General features: G+C 45.0%; 1 protein-coding gene across 1 annotated transcript in view; it reads left to right on the forward strand.

Annotated features, from left to right (window-relative positions):
- Positions 1-23,699, forward strand: part of skia (v-ski avian sarcoma viral oncogene homolog a) — an 84,721-nt gene extending 61,022 nt beyond the window's left edge. The window contains exons 2-7 of the mRNA XM_080764733.1: positions 10,726-10,845; positions 12,115-12,215; positions 13,131-13,462; positions 13,797-14,212; positions 16,045-16,275; positions 18,247-23,699. Of these exons, the coding sequence (XP_080620859.1) occupies positions 10,726-10,845; positions 12,115-12,215; positions 13,131-13,462; positions 13,797-14,212; positions 16,045-16,275; positions 18,247-18,438 (1,392 nt within the window). The 3' untranslated portion in view covers positions 18,439-23,699. The remainder of the gene's footprint in view (positions 1-10,725; positions 10,846-12,114; positions 12,216-13,130; positions 13,463-13,796; positions 14,213-16,044; positions 16,276-18,246) is intronic.
- The last annotated feature ends 314 nt before the right edge of the window (positions 23,700-24,013 follow it).

Genomic DNA, 24,013 nt, shown 5'->3' on the forward strand with positions numbered 1-24,013 from the left:
CCGAGGAGATCTGGTCTCTCACCATTCCCACGGAAACAGTTGCCAAAACAAATTTGGCGAGAGGAAATGGAGACCCTGCAGCTCTCTTCCCAAACCTCGTCCTAACCTTCGGGCCCCCCCCCCTCCCCTCCCCAGCCCTTCTCTCTTTCTTTCTTTCTGCACGCACACACACACATGCACGCGCGTATACAGTAATGTGCGCGTGTGCTATACTTCTGTGTGTTCCCACTTGTATGTTTGAATGCACGTTGTTCTGTATTGCCCCCGGGCAGCAGTGGGAAGGCTTGTGGTAAAGGAAGAGTCATTAGTTGTGTTAGCTGCTCTCTCTATTTCTCACTATCTCTCTCTCTCTATCTCTCCATGCATATATATATATATAATATATATATATATATATATATATATATATTATATATATATACTGTATATATATATATATATATATATGCACATGGCGTCTTTGTCTTTCTGAGTTGTTGCACTCTGCTCAAATTTGATCCCTTGCCATGCACTGTTTATGCTTTGCTCTCATTTTTCTTTCTCTCCGAGTCCCTCCTTCTCCTCTTCACTTGCACCCCCTCCCTCTCCCCCCCCCCCCCCCCCCCTCTCCCTCCTTCCTATTTCTCTGATGTGGTTTGGGGAGTGTGGGCCTCATGTCCTCTTGGGACCAGGGCCTAATTTAGCCCCTGGTCTGCTGCTCCTTGTTGTGGCAATCCTATAACCAAGCCCAGCATAGCCTTTGGGGCGAGTGGAGTGAATCCCCCCCCCCCCCCCCACACACACACACACACACATAATGTTGCGGGAGTTACCCCGACTAACGGGCGTTAGCTTGTTCCCCCTTTGCTTTGCCTTGGGGAAATCTTTATAGAATCAACTAACAGCCGCTTTTCTGAGTTTGAGTGAAAGGCAACACCATCCTCGAAGCCTAGCTTGTGATATGAATTTTATTTTTTAAAGCTAGTGCCATCGTCCCACAAGACGAGGCAGGAGGACTGAAGGAGACCTGCTGTCTGAACTTGTTTTGTGTGTGTGTGTGTGTGTGTGTGCGTGTGTGTCCCCCTGTGTGTGTGTGTAGTGCAGAAAAGGTCAGGTTTGTTTTGGCTAGGATTGGGAAATGGGATGTGTGTGTTCCCTTCCTCTAATACTGGGGGGAGGTACAAGAGGCCTCTCTCTCTCTCTCTCTTTCTCTCTCTCTCTCTCTGTCATTGGAATAGATCAACCAAATGTAGGAAACAAAAACCATAACAATGTGTCCCGACCCACTGTTTAGGGATGATATGATAGGCATTATTGGGGTGCTAGGACAGTGAGGCAGAGTGGTACAGGATGATATGATGGGTATTATTGGGGTGCTAGGACAGTGAGGCAGAGTGGTACAGGATGATATGATATGTATTATTGGGGTGCTAGGACAGTGAGGCAGAGTGGTACAGGATGATATGATATGTATTATTGGGGTGCTAGGACAGTGAGGCAGAGTGGTACAGGATGATATGATATGTATTATTGGGGTGCTAGGACAGTGAGGCAGAGTGGTACAGGATGATATGATATGTATTATTGGGGTGCTAGGACAGTGAGGCAGAGTGGTACAGGATGATATGATATGTATTAGTGGGGTGCTAGGACAGTGAGGCCGAGTGGTACTGTGGTAGAGGCCGGTACTGCAGCCCGACCAGCACAGCATGCTATCTATCTGATGGCCTGAACATCAGCCGTTTGTCTCCACTTGGCAGCCGCATGCACACACACACGCACACACACACACGCACATACAATGCCTGGCAGGTGTCTTACTTTGCCTTGGAGTGCTGTGTCTTTTTGAACGCCTCTCCTCCTCGCCACCAGAACAGAGATGTACTGTACCACAGCTCAACAAGTTAAAGCCTGCCCCCCCCCCCCCCCCCCCTTTCATAATTCCCAAACTGGTATATAGGAATAATAAACACACTCACTTATATGTGCTGAGCCTGGGAAAATATTATCTCCTTAACTGTATCAAAGGGAATATTAGATGAGGTCATTCCAAGTGTAGTCAGCAGCGAACCCCCCCTGGTTTTCTGGTGCACACAATGCTCCAGAACTGCGCCATAGAAATATCACAGATCACAGATTTTTATTTTTTGCACTGCAATGCTCTTATACTGTTAAGCGTTTCTCTGCTATTTACTTCTCTGTACACACAGAAGCCCTATTGTTCTCTGAGAATCTACAGCCAAGGAGACTGGGATGGGATCAACTAGTTGCCAAAATTGGAGCTGTGTGTGTGTGTGTGTGTGTGTGTGTGTGTGTGTGTGTGTGTGTGTGTGTGTGTGTGACCATGTTCTAACCCTCAAACACACAGTGGAGTAATCCCACTAGTCTTTCTCTACAGTGGTGATGGTGGTGCCATGACTGCATGTGTGTGTTGCTTTGCACCCACCTATCCTGCATGCATGCGCGGGCGTACACGCACACACACACACACACACACACACACACACACTCAAACACGCTCACACGGGGAGAGGGAGAGGAGCTTCACACACGTATAAAGCAGAGGAGGGATGTGTTTACGATTTATGTCTCAAGGGGAGTCCTCCGCTCACACAGCTGCATTTCTGACTGAGGAATTAGCATCGACAACCGCTGGAAGTCGGCTCCCCAGACAAAACATAACCCTGCACGCATGTACAGTCGTACACACACACACACACAGGCAGACGAAAACAACAGCTCAACCTGAGGGGGTGGTTGGGGGGGTTACTGTGTAAACGTATATAGCTATACAGCTGGTTCGTCAGGCGCCAGGGATCCGACAGACAGCTAGTGCAATCAGAACCTGAACTTGAGGGACCATGCACGTCAGCCTCTACACAATCAGACATGAACTTGAAGGGCCACGCGCCTATATATATATATATATATATATATATATATATATATATATATATATATATATATAGCAGTGGTTCCCAAACTCACACGGTCCAACAAGGACCCCAGAATGCACACGCACCCATCCCCCATTTGAAATGATATGCCAGAGACCCCCATAAGAGAAGATTTGTTACGGCTCTAGCAGTGATTCTCCACCCGTTTCATTTCAAGGACCCCCAGTTTGACATGCATTAGTCTACGGACCCCCATTTAATGGCATCTCTATCTCTGAGATCCCAATCGTTATTGCAAATCAAGTCAATGTTAATTGTACAAATGGTTTTCATACATTTGAAAACGTGACATGGGACATTCTGCATAAAGAGTACTTTATACTTTTGGTTACTTTAACTACAATTTGATACCATAAAGTTTGTACTTTTACTCAAGTAAATGTTGAATTCCGAACCTTTTGACATGTAACGGAGTAGTTCTACATCGCAGTATTGGTAGGGTTAGCTTAGCAGAACGGGTTGTTTGGCTCTTTCATGTTGGGCTTTAGTCTGGGAGGATGTTAGCTTTGAGTTAATGCACCCCGTTTAGCGCCTCCAGGCCTTTTGTCGGCGACAGCACCCTGTCATTGATCGCTGTCACGTTTATTTAGCAAACAAGGTAACAAGGTCTGACTCTCTTGGCAAATAGATGGCATTATGACACAATGAGTGACATACATTGTAACTGGCCAGTGTCTCTTTGTAGACTATTCTAAATAATTAATATGACTACACATGTTTCTTGGTTTTTCCCGGACAATGTGTGTTCTCTGTGAATGCACACAGTCAATTTGTCTTCGGTCTCAACAACAGTAAAAAACTGTGTTTTACTGTTTTACTGACAAATTTCCACACATGGACAATACATGAAACTAACTAACTAATAAACCCTCAGTGTTCGTGTATCCATCCATTAGTGACATCAGAGGGTCCGTTTTGTTTCCATTTGTGCACTTGCAGAGTTATTTAACACAGAGGAGGATTTTACTGTGCCGTGCACAGTTTATAGACGAGAAAGATTAGATAAAAGACGGGTGCTTAAAATCCATAATGTCGCTGCAAGCCCTTCTGTATACCCAAGTGGTATGCACTCCAACTGGCTGAGCGTGCGATCGCTGCCTGCGAGGATCGTATAAGCTCTTAATTCCAGCGTGGTTTATTTGTTTATGCCGCCATGCTAGCTGGAAGTTTCTGTCTGTCTCGTTTTGCTTGCTTTGCTTTTTGTTGAATGGAATTCTGCTTGTTTGGAGAGGACATCCTGTAATCTACGACACAGGAAATGCAGTCTGAGAGAGAGAGAGGGGGGGGGGGGGGGGGGGGGGGGGAGAGGGGCAGACAGAGGAGAGGGAGGGAGGGATAGAACATGAGAGTGATAGATGCAAATGACAGATTGTGTCAGGACAGTGACGCTTGTACTTAGCGAGAAAAAAGCAGACGCCCTCGGCTGGGAGAGTACTGTTGTCTTTTGGTGACACTTGGTTTTCAACACCATAGAGTCTTAGGAGCCCCCCCCTTGTCTCCCCCCCCCAAATGAATAGAACTGTGCCTGAGGAAGTTTCGACATTTTTTCAAACCGCATTTTAAGAAAGCATAATTTCCTTCACTACGTTCCCCTACCGTCCCTTCTATGAATTGATAGTAGATAGTATTGATAGCCAGTGCAAAACCATCTTTGCGGTAGTCAGTCATTCGTGGCCGCGAATGACTTTTGATTGCTAGCTTGATGAAGAAAGTGTCTAGCCTGTTCTGCTACTTGCCCCCTGTTACCCCCCCCCCTCACACACACACACACACACACACACACACACACACACACACACACACACACACACACACACACACACACACACACACACACACACACACACACAGCGTTGGAATGTCAATATGGCAGCTATTGATAGGATATTGTGTGACTAATGCCGATAGCTTGCAGCCAGAGGAAGTGTTCTGCAAAATGCGAGGGTTTCAAAAGCCACAGACGAAGGAGAAACTGAGACGACTGTTACTACTCCACCCATCCTGTCTCTCACGCACCACACACACAAAGAACACACATACACACACACACACACACACCTACTCGAGAGAACAGGCGCGATCGGAGCGCATGTGTTCCCTCGCACAAGCTCGTCAGTGCATGGGGCCCCTATACTGTGGCAGCTGAGGCCAGTCTGCCACTCTCACCCCCTTTCCCACTCCGTCCGTCCATACGTCTGTCTGTCCGTCCGTCTCATGACTACAGGTGTTGTCACTCTCTCGTCTCAAGGTTATTCGCAGACTTACAGTACACTCACTCCGCACACATATAGATACTATGAGGCTGTGAGAGGTGTGAGATTCTTAGCGGCGAGGTGTTGCGGCCGAGCCGAGCTTCACGGGGGAGAGAGAGAGTGGCGCGCTATAGGGCCTGTCGGGGCATGTCTCGCACACACACCGCCTAATCGAAAGCCTTATCTCAAAGGTGTGACATCCTGTCTATGCCATGCAATCTGCAGCAGATCATAAAGAAGGTCCTGCAATGACAACACAGTCATACACAGTCATACACACACACATCACGCGTACACTATTCCATGTGCCTTTGAAGCTATTCTCGTTCTTCTGTGATTTGCAGCCTGTGTGTGTTGCAATGCAGAGAGGAGGCTTATCAGGCCAAGGGGCTGTCAGGTGTTCCAATAAAACGTGCTCCACTCCCCTTCATGTACAGCGTACTGTGGGTGTGTTTGTGTGTGTGTGGAGAGTGAGTCAAGGGCACACCTTTTGCATGTGTGTATGTGTGCTGTACAATATTTGTGTGTCCGTGTGTGCGCGCCTCCTCCAGCGAGACAGTCGCTGCGGTGTCATCTTTCCCCTCCGCCAGACCTTTTTAGATTCTCACTTCCTCCCATGAAGCATTGCTCCTAGCGGTTCCTGCCCAATCTGGTGATAGGCTGGCAGGCGGCCAGATGCGCAAAAGACACGAGCACGCACGCACGCACGCACACACACACGCATGCACGCACGCGCACACTGCTACTAGATTCTAGGTTGTGTCACATGTTTAGACAGTCAGGTGCACCACTGTGACACATTGGCCCCCTTCCAGCAGTGGCTCTCCCCTTCCTCTGTCGTGTGTGTGTGTGTGTGTGTGTGTGTGTGTGTGTGTGTGTGTGTGTGTGTGTGTGTGTGTGTGTGTGTGTGTGTGTGTGTGTGTGTGTGTGTGTGTGTGTGTGTGTGTGTGTGTGTGTGTGTGTGTGTGTGTGTGTGTGTGTGTGTGTGTGTGTGTGTGTGTGTGTGTGTGTGTGTGTGTGTGTGTGTGTGTGTGTGTGTGTGTGTGTGTGTGTGTGTGTGTGTGCTGTGGCCTACTTGCTGCTCTGAGGGGACTGGCATGAGGAGCCTAGCGGGCCAGGGCAGGGATGCAGTGGCACTAGGCAGACTACTAGCGACTATTGACGTCCGTCTCCCTTTGCTGCGTTAAAACCCAGTAAGACCTGAGACCAGATTCTACTAAATGTCTTCTAAATCCTGACAGTGTTCTGGAAGCCCTATGTTTCTAAGTCAAGTGGTTAAAAGCTAAGGTGACACAGATGCGTTCCATGCAGTCACAGTGTAATCTGTAAACCGTCAATTTGTCTTTTTTTACACACGAGATGTGAGCTTGTAGATCAGCCTTTTGTGGCAAAGAGATGGTGAGGTGTTTGAAGGAAGAAGAGATGGTGAGGTGTTTGAAGGAAGAAGATATGGTGAGGGGTTTGAAGGAAGAAGATATGGTGAGGGGTTTGAAGGAAGAAGATATGGTGAGGGGTTTGAAGGAAGAAGATATGGTGAGGGGTTTGAAGGAAGAAGAGCTAGTGAGGTATTTGAAGGAGAGATGGTGAGGGGTTTGAAGAACAAAAAAAATGTAGTGGGCAAAGGATAGAGCCCTAGGGAGCCCCAGTCAATGAAGTGTGGTTTAAATTGTGGTTAAGATGGCTGTGCCCCCCCCCCCACCCCCCCCAACACAAACACACACACACACACACACACACACACACACACACACACACACACACACACACACACACACACACACACACAAACTTTTTCCCCCCTCCACAGACGTTCCCACCCGTCTGTCTGTCTGTCTGTCTGTGTGTTGTCTGTCCAGTCCGTATGTCGCATGCCTCCACCCTTCGGGCCAACTGTTCAGTAATCTAGATACACAGATTAACCCCCCCCCTCCTCCCCCACCTCTAACCGCAACCCCACCCCGCACCCTCACCCCTACCGCTGATCCCAGAGGCTCAGCTGCCAATTGTTGACCCGTACATTCTCCACTGGCCAAGATTAACGGGGCCAGATTTGGCCCCCGTTGATCGGGAGCCATTACTGTCGTTGGCTGAGCGTAATCCACGAGACACGGGCTGGCACGTGGCAGCGGGGCAGACTTCGCCCAGAGGCGCTCGCTCAGCCCGCCTGTCCATCTGTGTGTGTGTGTGTGTGTGTCTGTGTGTCTGTGTGTCTGCCTCTGTTGTCTGAATTCCAGGCACTGTAGCTTCTCTAGCCCACTTTGCGACACACAGACAGACATGTAGGGCATAACTTTGTGGGATAACCTACAAACTGCACAGGGAATGTGAATCGTGTTCACTTGACTCTGAGCGTGTGTAGAAATGGTGTGTAGCATTCTTCTCAGGGCCCTTTGCCACCCAAATAACTTTGGTTCTAGAACTGGTTTTGTTCTAGATTCTTGGAACTTTGGTGCTTTCACGGAACTGGTGGCCATTGTTTTGGGAAACACTCTGAACTGGTTCAGAGTTAAAAAATGAACTGAACCATGATTTAACCCTGGTGGAAAAGGGGCTTTTTGTATTTTTCACTCAACAAAACCCCCCTAAAAGCCCCGTAGAAAATATAGGATTTAACCCTGGTATCCAATGTTAGTACTATATGTCTTTAGAAGACATAAAATAAAATGTGTTCAAAGTACTTACCGGTAGTTAAAATTAAATAGCATTTTTTTTTATAGTATTGATTCAGAGCAGCCCAATACAAGCCAGGATGGAATAATTATTCTACCCCATTAGGGTGGCCTGTAGAATGACCATGAGGCGCCACAATTTAGCATTTCATTTGTGCGTGCGGTGTGGTGAGGACAGGTGCTGCTATGTGAGTGGCTGTGGGAGTAGTACGTAGTACCTCTGTGGTATTTGCCTGTCTAGCCACGCTACCTTCCTGCTACGCACAACACCAGGTCCCATTACACACACACACACACACACACACACACACACACTCGCGCACACACACACGCACACAGGCTTAGGATGATGGCCCAAAATGGTCATGCAAGTAGAGAGAGAGAGAGAGAGGGTAGGTGAGATACTAACTTGGTTATAAATGACCACCTGTTAACGCTTCTCTGAATGCACTTGAAAGGGGTGTGTGTGTGAGAGAGAGAGAGAGAGAGAGAGAGAGAGAGAGTGAGTGAGCAACCATGAGTGCACAGACAAACAGCCAGACACTAGTATACAGCCACAAACCAGAGTGTGTTCCAGTGCACTGCTGCGTAATCCCAAAGAAAATGGACCCTTTCTTCCACTCACGATTTTGCGGGGTGAAAGAGAGCCGCACAACAATTGTCTTTGGGTTAAGACAGAGAGGATGTCTTGTCTGTGACACAAGGACATTAGTTTATCCATTTAATTCCAAGAGTGTACATTTGTTCTTGAACACATTCTTGGGGTTCAGTGCGCACACTGAGCGAGCACGCCGTTGTCCATTTCACAGCTGACTAGTAGAGATGCTGTCTGCAGCCAGTACACGCACATGCAGGCACGCACACACACACATACACATGCACCGGCAAAATGAAGCTAATCGTTAGTCTAGGACTATATCCAAAATCTGGATAGACATCGGAGCCAAAAATCTAGCATTGATCAGGATCTAAAATGAACTCTCTTGGGTTTCTCTTAGAGAGAGAGAGAGAGAGAGAGAGAGAGAGCCTTGACCGCCCTGTACGTTACACGTAATATCCAACGTTTTGATATTAGGAAAGGACGTCATTGCTGTCGGGTGGAAACCTTCTAAACTGTTACTTTTCAGAAAACAAAAAAGTATTGACCCACAGACAACTTTTATTTGGCTTAACAACTTTCACATTCAAGTAATTAATTAAATGACGGAAATGATACAGTTTAAATATGGAGTTACAAGGTATTTGCCCGACATCAACGATATATGTTTGTATATGCCCACTCTGAAAGATGTTTCTGTTCATGCAGTAAGAATGGCAATGGGTTTTTTTATCATACAAAATCAACTCTGCACGGCTATCAGAGTGTGCCAGGCATGGATGTATTGTAGGCGTGCGTGCGTGCGTGCGTGGGTGCATATGTGCACACGTACATCGTGTGTGTGTGTGTGTGTGTGTGTGTGTGTGTGGTAGCTAGTGACAGCCACAGCTGGGAGAGCAAGAAACTGAGGTCATCATAGCCACACAGCAAGCCTAGCGGAGAAACGGGAACAAAGCCTGCCTTGTGTGTGTGTGTGTGTGTGTGTGTGTGTGCGCGTGCATGTGTGAGACAGACAGACAGACACAGACAGACAGACAGTGACTGCCCTTGTCACCTCTGGCATCCTCTCTTGGCTGCCTGATGAACAAATACCTTGCTATATCGGATTTTGCCAGTGCCAGTTGTGTGCAAACTGCGTGGGTGTGACAGGTGCCATGGTTTGGAGTGTGTGTGTGTGTGTGTGTGTGTGTGTGTGTGCGTGTGTGTGCACGCAAGTGCATGCGTAGTCTGGCACCCTGGTAACCCCAGAGCACCTTCCCTGGGCCTGTCCATAACAAACACACACCATACGGTCGGTCACACAGTCAACACCACTCCTATATTTAAACATGAGAGCGCACGCACGCACACACACACACACACACACACACACACACACACACACACACACACACACAACGACAATGCTTGTAGTCACACACTCACAGCACCTGTGTGGTTAATTTTTTTGTTACACACACACACACACACACACACACACACACACACAGATAATGGTCTGTCTGACACTGCTGGGTGCATTTTCAGTTCACTGAGATTTTAGCCTGACAACCATTCCACGCTGCCAAGTGGGCACAGTTGAGCCTCACAATGTCCCACTAACAGGCATTGGTGGAGAAAGTACTGGCTTTTTTTTTAACTTATCAATAATGCAGTATAGAAATAGTTACAAGTGAAAGTCCGGAATTGAACATGTACTTAGAGTAAATGTACAAAAGAATTTGCATCAAAATGTGCTTAAAGTACCAAAAGTAGAAATTACTCATTGTGCAGAATGTCTCATTTCACAAGATTTTAAAGGTATACAAATCTTTTGAAAAAAGCAGATCTACGAGCTTGTAGATCGGCAGTTTTCAATTGGCCCGAAATGTATGCAGGGCTGAAGTGGTTAATGTATGTTTTGTCATAATAATCAAAATGTACAAACTTAAGTAACTATTAACTAAAGTTGTCAAATAATTGTAGTGGCATAAAAGTACAATATTTGCCTCTGAAATCTATTGGAGTAAACGTACTGACAATTTAAAATACTCAAGTAAAGTACAAATACCTCAAACATTTACAAAAAGTACAGTACTTAAGTAAATGTACTTAGTTACATTACACCACTGCTAACGGGCAGGTTGGTGGGCCACAGGAGAAGGGCCTCTGTCTCTCTTTCTCTCTCTCTCTCTCTCTCTCTCTGAATAGAATTCAACTTGACCTTGTCTCTCTCAGCTATCCCCTGCCTATCTAAAAGAAGTGTCTCTTTTCATTTCATTTTCTCGCAGGCATCCGATCCCATTCCGGCCAAGAAGTCGAAACACGAAGACTTCCCATCGCATCCCCCGTCGTCCGAGAAAGACAAGCAACACGATTGGCTACGGTCCCTCTCCGCCTCAGCCAATAAGGTACAAACTCAAACTCAAACTCAGATAAGGAGGTGTGTGCAGTTGGACATCGAGTTTTAAGGCTATGTCCTGTTAGCAAGCTTCAATGCATGAGGAGTCCAAGCCGCTTCTTCTTTTCACCTGACGGGGGGGGGGGGGGGGGGGAGTTTCCCTGGTTGGACGTATAAGCGCGTGGAAGGAACACGTTATTCCAACCAGTTCCTTTCCCCTCCATCGGGCACCTCGGCTGGCCAGGGGGAGGCAGTATAGAGACCAGGATTACTGCATGTTTTTTGTGAGGGTACCTATCCTCACAAAAGCAAGGAAGCTTTCTAGTAAGGTGTCATTTTTAGAAACTATGATGCCTAATAAGACTACATATGACTTTTGGAGAAGGATATTTATTTTATTAGGTCAAATATTAAGTTATATTTTAACTAGGTACCACGGTGATGGTGAGGCCGTATCCCTCCAAATGAGACTCAACCTGGATGTCATGTGATATTATACACAACTTTTGGGGATGAGGGCAGTGCTTAAATTTAGATTTGGCAAACCATGCTAACTATGGTAACTCTAGCTATCCCCAGCCCTATGTATTCGCTTACTGAGATAGAGCGAAGTTTGAGACAGCTATGTAACGCAATATGACCACAATATAATGATTGATGTGCCATACAGAGATCAATATTTCCTAAAAAATATCCCACGTGGGTATTATTACTCTCTTATTTCATCGATGTATGATAAGACAATACTATTGTGTGGCTCAGTGGACTAATTATTGTTGTTGTCTCCGCCATGCCAAAGGCTTACGTTTTTCACCCCTGTATGTGTCCGTCCGTCTGTCTGTCTGCGAGCAGCTAATCTCCGGCACTGTTAGCTCGATCAACGTGCGCTCGCGCACACACACAATTTCAGCCTTTTATAGCACCACCAGGAGGCACATTTTGTTATATTACTCCTACATATTTTGTCCAAACGTCACACGAATCGGAACACATTGTCTCTATAGTCGTGTGATCAAGACGGATCTGTCTGATTTTTCATATTCCTGACTGGCGAATTCTGAACATCGCTGGCCTGACCTGGTGTACTTTTTCTAGTTCAGTGTTAATTCTTCTTAGCCGATCTCTCTTTGGCAATTAACCTAATGACTTGATGAGGCACACGTCTTTTTAGTTAGCTTTTGAACTGTAAATTGAGTTTGTTTGGGTGTGTGTACATGCACCACAATTAAACGTACATTATGCAAAGCATTACAGCATGTTTTGTTCATCTTTTTGTCAGGGACCCAGACAGAGGCCCTCGGCCTTCAGACCCTGGTCCCCTAACCTCTCTGCTGGTGACAAGGACTCCTGCAGTCGCCCCTTGGCCCTACTCAGAGACAGGTGAGCCCAATGCGCACTGTATGACATTAAGAAACAAAATGGCAGATGGTCTCTGTAAGCGACAGTTTGTAGAAAACGTGACTCGTCTGTTAGAATAGGAATGAGACGTGATTAAAAAAGATCAAGCTGGTATGGTTTTGGGTGAGATGGCGGCCAATTTGAGAAGTGGCTGCATGGTCTTCTGCTATGGTGAAAAGAATACTACATTTTGTTACTTGAGTAAAAGATCAATACTGTAATATGGAAATACTCCATTAAGTAAAAGTCCAGAATGTAAAATGTACTTGAGCCAAAGTACAAAAGTATTGGCATCGATGATAATAATCAAAGTAACTAATAACCAATGTTTTAAAATAAATGTGTGGACTAAAAGTACAATAATTTGCTTCTGCGATGTAGTGGAGTAGAACTATTGGAAATAACTATATAAAGACTCAATTACAAATACAAAATACACAACATTTTACTGAAGTACAGTACTTAAGTAAATATACGGTACTTAGTTACGTTACACCACTGGTGTTCTGGCAGGTGGCGAGCTGTAGTGGTGGGGGCATTGATGTTTGACTGTACCATTGCCTCCCACACTCCACCACCACTTGTTACACACTCATACTAGCAAGCACCCACTTGCTGCTGCTCTGCCACGTCAGCTGAGCTCACACCACCACACCACACACTCGCACTTGATGTTGCCCATGTTCTCACAAAATATGAGCGAGTGGCTGACAGAGTGCTATGCTTGTCATTGCTCTTCCCCGTTAGGAGAACAGAAAAGTAAGCGTTCACTAGAAAACGCTCCCGTTATTATTACCGGTATATATTTTATATATGACTTCCAGCGGTGACATTACGAGCGCGATGAAATAAACCAAATAGTTTAACCTTTGTTCCCTCTCCTTCCTCCTCTTATAGCTTCTACAACTACAAGAGCATAGAAAGCGCCGTGGCCCCGAATGTGGCCCTCACGCCCCTCCCGCTGGGTAAGGTGGGGCCTCTGTCCCCGTGCGTGCCCAGCACCTCCCACCCGAGCGGGGGTGAACCCCCCAGCGAGGGGGCCAGCGCCGCCAGTTCCCGACCCCGCAAGAGGAGAGCCACGGAGGAGATCCCACTCCCACTCCCGCACCCACACCCACCGCCCGAACCTCCCTGCTGCCCGCCGCCTCCTCCCGCCGTTGTCAGCAAGCCACCGCCGCCAGAGGACAAAGACTCTGAGGTGGAGATTGAGGTGGAGAGCCGAGAGGAGTGTAAGTTCTACAGCAGTGTCTACAGCGACTGTATGTAGGCTATGTGTGTGAAATAGTGTTAAAGATGGAGTGCCGTGACCAAAGAGATCAAAGAGTATCGCCCCTCTCTTACTAGATTACTCTGGATGACACTAAAGTGGGCCTTTTGACTGGAAGGTTTCAGGAAGAAATACAGGGAAAACATATTATTGGAATATTCTAACCACACCTGGGGGTCTATTAGACGAGTAACTATTGAAAAACTAACCACCCCGCTTCTCTCTCTCTCTCTCTCTCTCTCTCTCTCTCTTTCTCTCTCTCTCTCTCTCTCTCTCTCTCTCTCTCTCTCCAACAGTCACTTCCTCGCTGTCGTCGCTTTCGTCGCCGTCCTTCACCTCTTCGTGCTCCGTCAAGGACCTGAGCTCGCCCAGCTGCACCCAATTAGGGCCCGTCGCCAAGGACCTGAGCTTGCCCAGCTGCACCCAACAAGGGCCCGTCGTCGCGAGCACAGTCACGTCGGCGGAGAGCGCCATCGTATCGGCGTCGCTGCCGACCAACACACTCTCCTCCCCCATCACCCCCTCCTCTGTGACCACCGCGGGGGAGTCCGGCGGCCTGGAGTCGGAGCTGGAGACCCTCCGGCAGGCCCTGGACGGCGGCCTGGACTCCAAGGAGTCCAAGGAGAAGTTCCTGCACGAGATCGTCAAGATGCGCGTCAAGCAGGAGGAGAAGCTGGGCTCGGCCCTGCAGGCCAAGCGCTGCCTACAGCAGGTATAGTAGCACACAGACGCACGCACACACAGACAGACGCACGCACGGACAAACACACGTGCGCGCACACACACACACACACACACACACACACACACATACATACACACCCCGTTGAATGACAATGACACACACACATATCCCATTTGGATAATGATAACAGGCAAGCCTATTGAATCACAGTAATACACACATCCCTGTTGGGTGATGATAATACAATACATGCCCATTGGATGACGATAACACACACATACCTGTTGTCAGAGGAGGAAATGGCACGAACAGTGCAGCACATACCAACCAAGACATAGTACACTTCTTCCTGGGTCGGCTGTGACAACAGCACATAACTGACAAGTGATATTGTTTGCTCATGAACTGGTACTGTAACCAATTTCTACAAGTTCAGAATCTGGGGAGTCTGAGGCTCCCACAGTCTCATTGGGCTAAGGGCTGATGAACTGCCCTACTCCTAGATACATAGCATTCCTAAACGCAACGCAAGCCATCTCTACAGTACCATAATGCCTAAATGCAACCATTGAAACCTCTTGCTGGGTGTAATATAGCTGGCTCAGGAGCCACCATGATTAGGTTGTCAGGGCTTGTGTGAGCACCCCACCTCCCACGGAACACACTGTAGGTCCATATTCTAGCTCACGGCAATGAATAGGCACTGACAGATGTCCTATATTTACGCAGCATAAGGTTGCATTTCAGTAATGCATATCACTATTGACCGAGGGAATCACATTTCAGTGCTGATCCCTCTCTATCTGTCACATTTTATTTTATTTCCTTATTTTTCACGGAGATAGACGAGCTCACATGAAAGGTAGGAAACCGTGGGAAATCAGTCGGCTTAAAGCAACTATATACAGAAGTGGATTAGTGCTGATTATGGCTACTAAAACTGAACATGACTTGGCAAGGAATAGAAAGTAAGAGCGGATGTTCGAAGAGAAATGCCCCACTTCCAATTTTATTTTTGGTCTTGGACGAGAACCAAGAAAATGCAGACAAGTGAGTCTGTGTCCGGCAGGACAAACGCTGTGCAGGAGGACATTCTGGTTCCACCGTTCCATTTTTGGATTTAGTTTCCGTTTCGAAGAGCCATTTAGAAAGTTAGAAACACAAACCCGACCAACAAAAGAAAGGTGTTTTTTAAAGTTTCTCGATTTAACAACCTAGGTGACTGAAAGTACGATGCAACAGGTTTATGTCCACACGTCAACTTTGTGACATGCTGAAGGGTAGTGAATGCAGGCATTATGTGTGAAATCAGCATGGAGTGGCGGTTGTGATGGGGCTTGTTCTCATCAGTCCACTTCTAGGAAGCAACAAAGTTTGATGACAGACATGCTGCTTGTCCTGACTGCTAGGTTCCCATGAGAAGGCTGGGGGCGTGCTTCCACACAAACACACACACACACACACACACACACACACACACACACACACACACACACACACACACACAGACACAGACATGCACACATGTATGCATACACGCACGCGTCACTGAAGTGGGGAAACATGTTTGTTTCTTAGGAAAAAAGACTGTAGTTGGCCATTTGGTTTCCTAACCCAAACCCAGATGCATGGTTGCACTAGCCTACTGGAACATACTGTATGTGGCCATGATTATTTTTAGCATAGATAGCTCTTTTCTCTGTTTATGCTCTCCTCTGCATAAAGTTTGACAGTCGAGCTCAACCGAAACTTGCAGATATAGTACGCTTTTTTATTAGCCAGACGCAAAGCTAACATTGCGTCATGTGGTGCCTGCTGCCAATGCTAACTGCTTCCCCCCTCCCCCCCCCCCCATAAAGGAGTTGGAGTTCCTCAGGGTAGCCAAGAAGGAGAAGCTTCGGGAGGCCACGGAGGCCAAGCGCAACCTGCGGAAGGAGATCGAGCGGCTGCGAGCCGAGAGCGAGAAGAAGATGAAGGAGGCGAATGAGTCGCGCGTGCGCCTGAAGCGGGAGCTGGAACAGGCCAGACAGCTGCGGGTCTGTGACAAGGGCTGCGAGGCGGGACGCCTGCGCGCCAAGTACTCGGCACAGGTAAGAACACAACTTTGTATTGTGTAAGTTAACCCATTTTGACCTGAGATCAGATTCTAAAAATGTCTTTTGAAAATGATAGTTTTCTGAAAAAGCTATGTTTCTATGTCAGTCGTTCTTCAATGTTTTAAAAATAGCAGACCTACAAGCTTGTATGAGCTTGTAGATCTGCTATTTTTAAATAACTAAAGCATAACATAATGCTAACACCAAAAGGGGTTCCCGCTCAAAATGGTTTTGTTAAGTTTTTTTAATTTGGTTTGTTAATTATTATTTCAAAATGTAAAAAAATAAAGAAAAAAATCCCAAACAGCTTCTTTTCATGAATTAATCCAATGATTTTATTTTCAGTAAGTCATGAAGAAATTAAAAAAGAAAAATCTAAGAAATTCCATAAATTCGAAGAAATATTTAAGAAGTAGTGAAAATCTACAAGCTCACAACGCGCAGCGAAGCTACACGTTATGAGCTTGTAGATCTGGTATTTTCACTAGTTTGGGTCCCGGGGGGAACATCTAATTTCTGTTTTGGGTCACGGGCTGAAATGTTTTGGAACCAGTGATATACAGGCAAAAACAGTAATACGCTAAGGGCCATATGTTTGCCAGTGCAATACCCCTTATCCCTAAACTTCTTTGCCTTTTTTTCTATTTTGACAAACATTTTTGAATAGTTAAGTTCAACTAGCCAAGCTACAAGCTCACAACGTGTCGATGTAGATCGGGTAGTAAGTTGAACAATTTTTAAATGTTTTCAAAATAGTAAAAGGAAAAGACGTTTAGGGATATGGGGTATAGCATGGCGAAAATAGGGCCCCAAATCCCCAAACGAACAACACAGGTTGTATGTGCCGTTGGATGTAAGAATGGATAGACGTGCAAGTATATAGGCTACTGTAGAAGGATTGTACGTGCACAAGAACAAAAGCATGATTTGACATGAAAGCTGACAGACTGAGAGACAAACAAACAAACACACGCATACACATGCACACTCACACATGCACATACACACTCACACTCACACATGCACATATACACTCACTCTCACACATGCACATATACACTCACTCTCACACATGCACATAGACATTCAAACATCCTAGTAAAAATAAAGTCTAGCCGTGTGGTGGTGTAGTTACGTAAATGCCTTCTAACAAATTGCAACATTTCTAAGCTTCTTTCTTCTTTTCACTCCGAGGCTGAGTATTCTGAAGGTCAGTATAGTGAGGAGAAGAGAAGAGAATAGGCATTTCCCCTTTAATTCCCCCAGTCGAAAAGAAATGGGTGTAGTCTGTAAGTGCACACAGACACACGATAAGTGCTAGCCCAAAGAGGAAACAGGAAGAGACGTCGACTTCCCCTCAGGCATCATGGGAAATGCAGATTAGACAAAACAAAAGAGAGAAAGAGAGAGCGAGCGAGAGTAGTACAGTAGCTACAGCTCTGACTCAATGCCTGCCTAAAGCGAATACTGCACTTTGTGAAGCCTGTCATTAAGAAAAAGACATTTTAGGGCTTTAGTGAATTGTTGAGTGTCTTGTCTGTGGTCTTTTGGGAAGAGACACAGTCTAAGACGATAATGTCGTCTTCAGCCTTGGTCTGGCGTTCTTTGTGTCTGGTGGCCGAGCAGAGGCCTTATAGAGGTCTGGGTGGGAGGGGTAAGCGGTCGCTGCCGGATGTGGTCGGAATGACTGATGTGTTACAGTCTGTCGCACCACGTCTGTACACTCGCGCGTTTGTGTGTGTGTGTGTGAGTGCGCTCGTGCTTGCTCTGTCTGTGTTAATGCAATTTTCAAGAACAATAACCCCGAACATCGTCTGGTGGGTCTCACGTTACCCAAGTATAGTCACAGGAAGGAAGATCTCCCCCCCGCCCCGCCGCCCCCAGAAAGACGAAAACGACAAAAACAGACGCCCGCCTCTCCATTGGCGAAGCAACGTTTCAAACTCCCGTTGTGTGTTTTTCCAGATCGAGGACCTCCAGATGAAGCTGCAGCACGCCGAGGTGGACCGCGAGCAGCTGCGGGCGGACCTGCTGCAGGAAAGGGAGGCCCGGGAACACCTGGAGAGGGTGGTCAAGGAGCTGCAGCAGCAGCTGTGGCCCAAATCTGGCAGTGACAAGGACGCGTCGCCCATGGACATGCCGGCCAATGGCAACTAACTCGCACACACGTGTGCACGACGTGCACCATCACCCTATCACCGAACACCACCCCTTTTACCCACCACCCCCTCCGCCTTGCCAACCAACCCTGAAAACTCATAAACGCGCGGGTTGGCCCCCAAACCTGGCTGGCACCAACCCTTGTCACGCTGGCCCTTACGAAACAGAAAAGAATGCGACTCCCCCTACAGGGGGGGGGGGGAATAAATGCAGTAGATGTGGCCCTCCTCCTCGGCCCGGCACGGGGCCGTGGAAAAATGTCCAGTGCGTTGCGTTGCGTCCTTGAGGAAAGACTGCTAACAGCATCAGGCCATGAGACGCCTGTGGACTGACCAGGGAAGTACATGTTACTAAGACAACAAGCACTGAATCGCACCCCGCCCCCTTCCTTTACCCACAAACTGAAAACTGGACTGTGACAGTTTGAGAAAAAAAGAAAATGGAAAAAAAAAGTTGTATAGCACAAGGTATGGTTGTGCCTGTATTAAGACTTTCCTGTGATGATAATTGATGAAAGATTATTGTATGATATTAAGATATAATATGAGCGCATCAGAGAGACGTTGAATTGTGAGCACTGTCTAAAACAAGACAGCCAGAGTGAGGTCATTGTATTGGCCTGGCATCGCATTTACCCACAATGCCCTGGTTAAAGACTCCGCCCCCCCCTTTTCCCCACCATGAAGAAGATGGAGAATTTCAAGATGTTATAAGCTATTTAAGAGACTGCATAGCGATATGTTAAAAAAGAAAAAAGAGAGAGAAAAAAAAAGAAGGTTTTCTTTGTTCCTCTATGCTATTGGAGCTTGACAATGAAAAGACATAAAACAAAACAAAAAAAATAACAAATACAAAAACAAGCGAGATGAACTGTCCACAGTGCCACCGTGGTTTGTAGGTCTTAAGGTAAGCCTTTGCATTCCACCGAGGGAAAAGTATTGAGTTTAATTTCATCCATTTTCTTCCCCCCTCAAACCATTCTTGATTTGCAAAATCCAGGTGTTTGTGGGCGGAAGCAGTGAGAAGCTATTGGACTTGATCTTTCCCCCTCCCTGGAGGAAGCCCTGTATTAATATCTGGTGAGAACATGGGTTTGACGCACCTTTTTTTTTTTGTTAGTTGTTTTCCCTTTATTTTCTTTTTCTTTTCTATTTTTTGTGAGCACTTGCGTTGGATGATAACAACAATGTCCTCTCCTCGATGTCCCCTCTCTGGCGACGTCACACAGAGCACGGCACACAGCTTTGTCCTCATCATGCGTTTTGTGAGCGTTTTGGGTAAAAACCCAGAAGTCTTATCTTGTGAAGATAAACTGTGGGTCTAAGCCCAGAAGCCAGACCTCAGTGTGACGTTGTTTCTTCATATTACGTTTGCTTAACAAAAGCCAGCATGCCGTTCCCATCCCCCCCCCCCCCCCCCCTACATTTAGTACCAAAAGATCCTGAATGCTATGATTTTAGGGCTGGACATGGCACCTTTTGCAAGAACCACAAAATGTTCATTTGAATTAAATTATGGTATGTAAATATAAATATATGTTGTTGTTTTTTTGTTTTGTTTTTTACTTTACAATAATGAATCGCACTTTGTCATAACAAGATACTGTTATACTGCATTGTACTCCCACTATTGTCTTCGATATTACTTTGAAAAACAAAAACAAGAGAAAAAACTAAAAAAAACTAAAACATATTCATGACTGCTACAATAGAAACCCCAATAAGCATTTTGTGGATTATATGCATCTCTTTCAAATACTGTTGTCGTGTTTTATCAAGGCAAAGTATTGTAAATAAAATGACAAGAATATAGCGGTCTACCTGCTTGCTTGCCAATGCAGTCTGGGATTATTGAAGACCATTTTTGGCAATTATTGTCCCGTCCCCCCCTTTTGCTTGTAACGACCGAGAGCGATACAGTATGTATGAGAATGCGAAACTGCTTGAGTCCCCCCCCCCCCCTCGCCCCAACTTCCCTTCAACTTTGGACAACATAAGGTAATTTCAGCATAACTCGTTGAAATGACAATATTTGAAACGCTGTGCTAATCGTGGAATCATGCGGTTTTGCTCGCGTACTTACCAGGAATCAGTGGTGCAAACTAAAGTAACTAAGTAAATTTACCTAAGTGCTGTACTTAAGTGCAATTTTGAGGTATTTGTACTTTACTTGAGTATTTCCAATTTCCAATAGGCCTACTTTTACTTCTACTCCACTACATCTCGGATCCAAATATTGTACTTTTACTCCACTACATTTATTTAAAAAAACTTTAGTTACTAGTACGCTTTTTAGATTTTGATTAGTATTGCAAAACTTCAGCCCTATATACATTTTGGACGTTTGAAAATAGCCGATCTGTGAGCTTGTAGTTCTGCTATTTTCAAAAGATTTTTTACACATTTGAAAACTTTAAATGGGACATTCTGCACAATTAGTACTTTTGGTACTATAAGTACATTTTGAAGCCAATACAGTACTTTTACTCAAGTAAATGTCGAATTCCGGATTTGTACTTGTTCTATATCGCAGTATTGGTGCTTTTACTTAAGTAAAACACTTTGAGTACTTTTTTCCACCACTGTTTACCAGGACTAGAAAGCAGGTGTGCTAGGAAGCTCCAGTTTCACAGTGGGTACAATGCAATCTGAATGTACATTGTGTTAATGCTATTTTCCTTTGGCTGTTGATGATGATGATGTTGTTGTTTTTTTATTGTGGGGATATTTTATTGCTCGTCTGTTATGTTTTGTTTTTTTTTCAATAGAAAACTCATATATTTTCTTTATGCATGAAATTTCAGAAGGTTTGCCATACATATAGTCATTATTGGGCATTGATACTGTACACGTAAGGGTTTTTATTGTGTTATGCAAAAGCAATTTGTCTTATTTAGAAGAGAGAGAGAGCGAAAGAGAGAAAACATGTAACAAACTAAAAAAAAAGAAGTTTTTATTACAACATTAATAATGACAAAAGATTCACATGGGCAAAACACAACTAAGTAAAAAAAAGAAAAGAAACAAATGCGATGCTGGACAACCTTAAGTGCCTGGAAGTGGGCGGAAGGTTTCCAGAATAGGAAAACTGATGATGTTTATGCATTGTCACCAAGCCTTGTGTGACCACAAGAATGAGCTCCAACCCGCCAAGGTCCGATATCCCGGTCGCAAGATGCTGCACTGACCGCACTGACCCAGGGACCTTAAGCCGGATTTGTACTTTGTCGTATATGGCGTTGTCGTACGCAGAAAATATTTGTAAAATATTCTCAGCGCGGGAGATTGTCGCACGACAGACTATAAATGTAGCATTGCCTTGACCAGAGCAGTGTTTCTCAACGCGCCAGTCAGAGTGGACCCAAAAGTGGGTTCGTACGCGGGACATTTCTGAGAAGGTCGGCGTTAAAAAGAACCGTTGACACTAGCATGCATATCGCGTTGTTTTAATATATTATCAGGTCCCTGAATGTGTGAGTCGATGCAAAAAAAAGCACTGAGACCCAGTGAACATCTTTTTTACTTTACTAAAGGACCTCTGAGGGTCATGTTGAGAAGCCCTGGCTTGGTTCCATTCTGTGGATGCACATGTCCGTGGTGGCGAGTACCAATTAGACCACCATCAGCAGATCATTGTGTTAGTATTCCTAAAACCAAGCAGTTTACAACAGTACTTACTCTTGTACTCCCTCCCTCCCCCCTTTTCTTTTTTTTATTATTATTTTTTTTCTAAAGAAAAGCCGAAAACAAGTGACTGATTGCTAGGCTTTCTGGTTTAGTTTTTTTTTGAATGAGCGCTTTTTTTTTCTTCATTGGAAACTGTTTCTTTGATGAGATGCATGTCAAAATCTTTTTATATATAAATATATATATATAAATATAAAATAATTAAAAAAAAAATCAACAGAAGCCACATGTACAATTGCTACATGGTAAATTGTTACTCCTGGTTTGTAGATAGAGAGCCAACATTTTGGTTGAGGTGTCTGAAGGCAGACATGTCAAAGTATATGGAAAGGGCATTATGCTGACGCCCATTTCTTTAAGCAACATTACTGAGGGCAACTTTGTCATGAGGGTGACACTGCGTCTGTCACTCGTAACAAGATTTAAAAATTGGTACATTTTATAGTTCTTTTTACACTTTAAAGGAATTGATAACTGTCGTTTACTTTATTCATGGTTTTCTATAAAAGAAAGGGAGAAATGACGACATTTTTTTTGCTCTCCCGTGTAAAAGCGTATAGCGGTTTAACATTGTTTTCTAAACAATCATTTTGCTAAATGATGGACAATACAGCTGCAATAATAGTCCATATTAATAGACAAATACTAGCCAGTGTGAAGATTCGAATAAGAATTTACAAATGTAAATACTTTTTTCATTTACAATATTGTATTATATATGTACATGGTGTTTCCTTTTTCAAAAATACATTTTCTTACAATAGCAGTCTTGTTCTTTTTTTTCTTTCTTTTTTTTGAGTTTGTGTTTTAACTGACAACATGTTTCAAAAACAATTATTGCAGTGCGTAAGAGTATTCCCTACATAAACATGATGTTAATCCATTTTATTTTCATGTTGTTTTTTTACGGTAGAGTCTTTATATTGAATGACTTTTTTCACCAGTTCATATATATTTTTAACAATATATTCAATATCAAATAGCAGACCTATGGTAAAGAAATGGGTCACATAAAGTCTAATTTATGCTTTGTTACGTATGACTGTGTCTCGCCGCGTAAATAGCCGATTTGCAAGTTCATAAGGAGTTCACCTGCAATGCGTTGTGATCTTGTAACGATGCTCTTTCTGGCGCGCATCACCGTCATGCGATGAAGCGTGAATCAGACTTTAGACTACGCCACCTGGCGGACCCCAAATCCCCTCTCCCCATCCTCATGTATCTTTTTAGCCCTACGCTGCTGCTAATGCTATATAAACTTTACAATTCTAGAAATATTTTTATGTAAGAGGTAAACGTAAGCTTTCCCATTTATTAATGCCGCATATACAGTACGAGGAAAAAAAAAAGCTTGGCTTATTTATCTATCCTTTTTTCCCTCCATCTTTTCACACATTTTTCCACATCCCTCCTTCAACGGCACCCCCTCCCCTTCTCTCACGACACGGACTATATTGTAAAGTAAAGGACTTTATGAGATTATGTTTGAAAATAGCTATGCTTATACTACAGTGACTGAATGTACAGTGTATAGATGCATTACCAGAAATAAAGTTGTTTGTCCAAATTGAATGATCCAGATTCTTCTCTATTTGGTGTGTGTGTGTGTGTGTGTGTGTGTGTGTGTGTGTGTGTGTGTGTGTGTGTGCGTGTGTGTGTGTGTGTGTTTTCTCCAGTAATCAGTAGAAGCTATTAAATCCAAAATTTGTTGTGTAATCTATGAACGCTGTCAAAGAAAAGTCAGTGGTTTCATTGTTCGACTATAAGCCCTTCCTTGGTCACAAGGCTCAGTGAAGAACAGAAAGTTCAGCAGGGTGCCCCGGTGACCCAACCTGTTAGTCAACAGGCAAACCACACATAAGCTCAATGTCATCAGCCGTAATCTC

Source organism: Protomyctophum bolini, assembly GCF_963924005.1.
Source record: "Protomyctophum bolini genome assembly, chromosome: 5".
Classification (NCBI taxonomy): Eukaryota; Metazoa; Chordata; class Actinopteri; order Myctophiformes; family Myctophidae; genus Protomyctophum; species Protomyctophum bolini.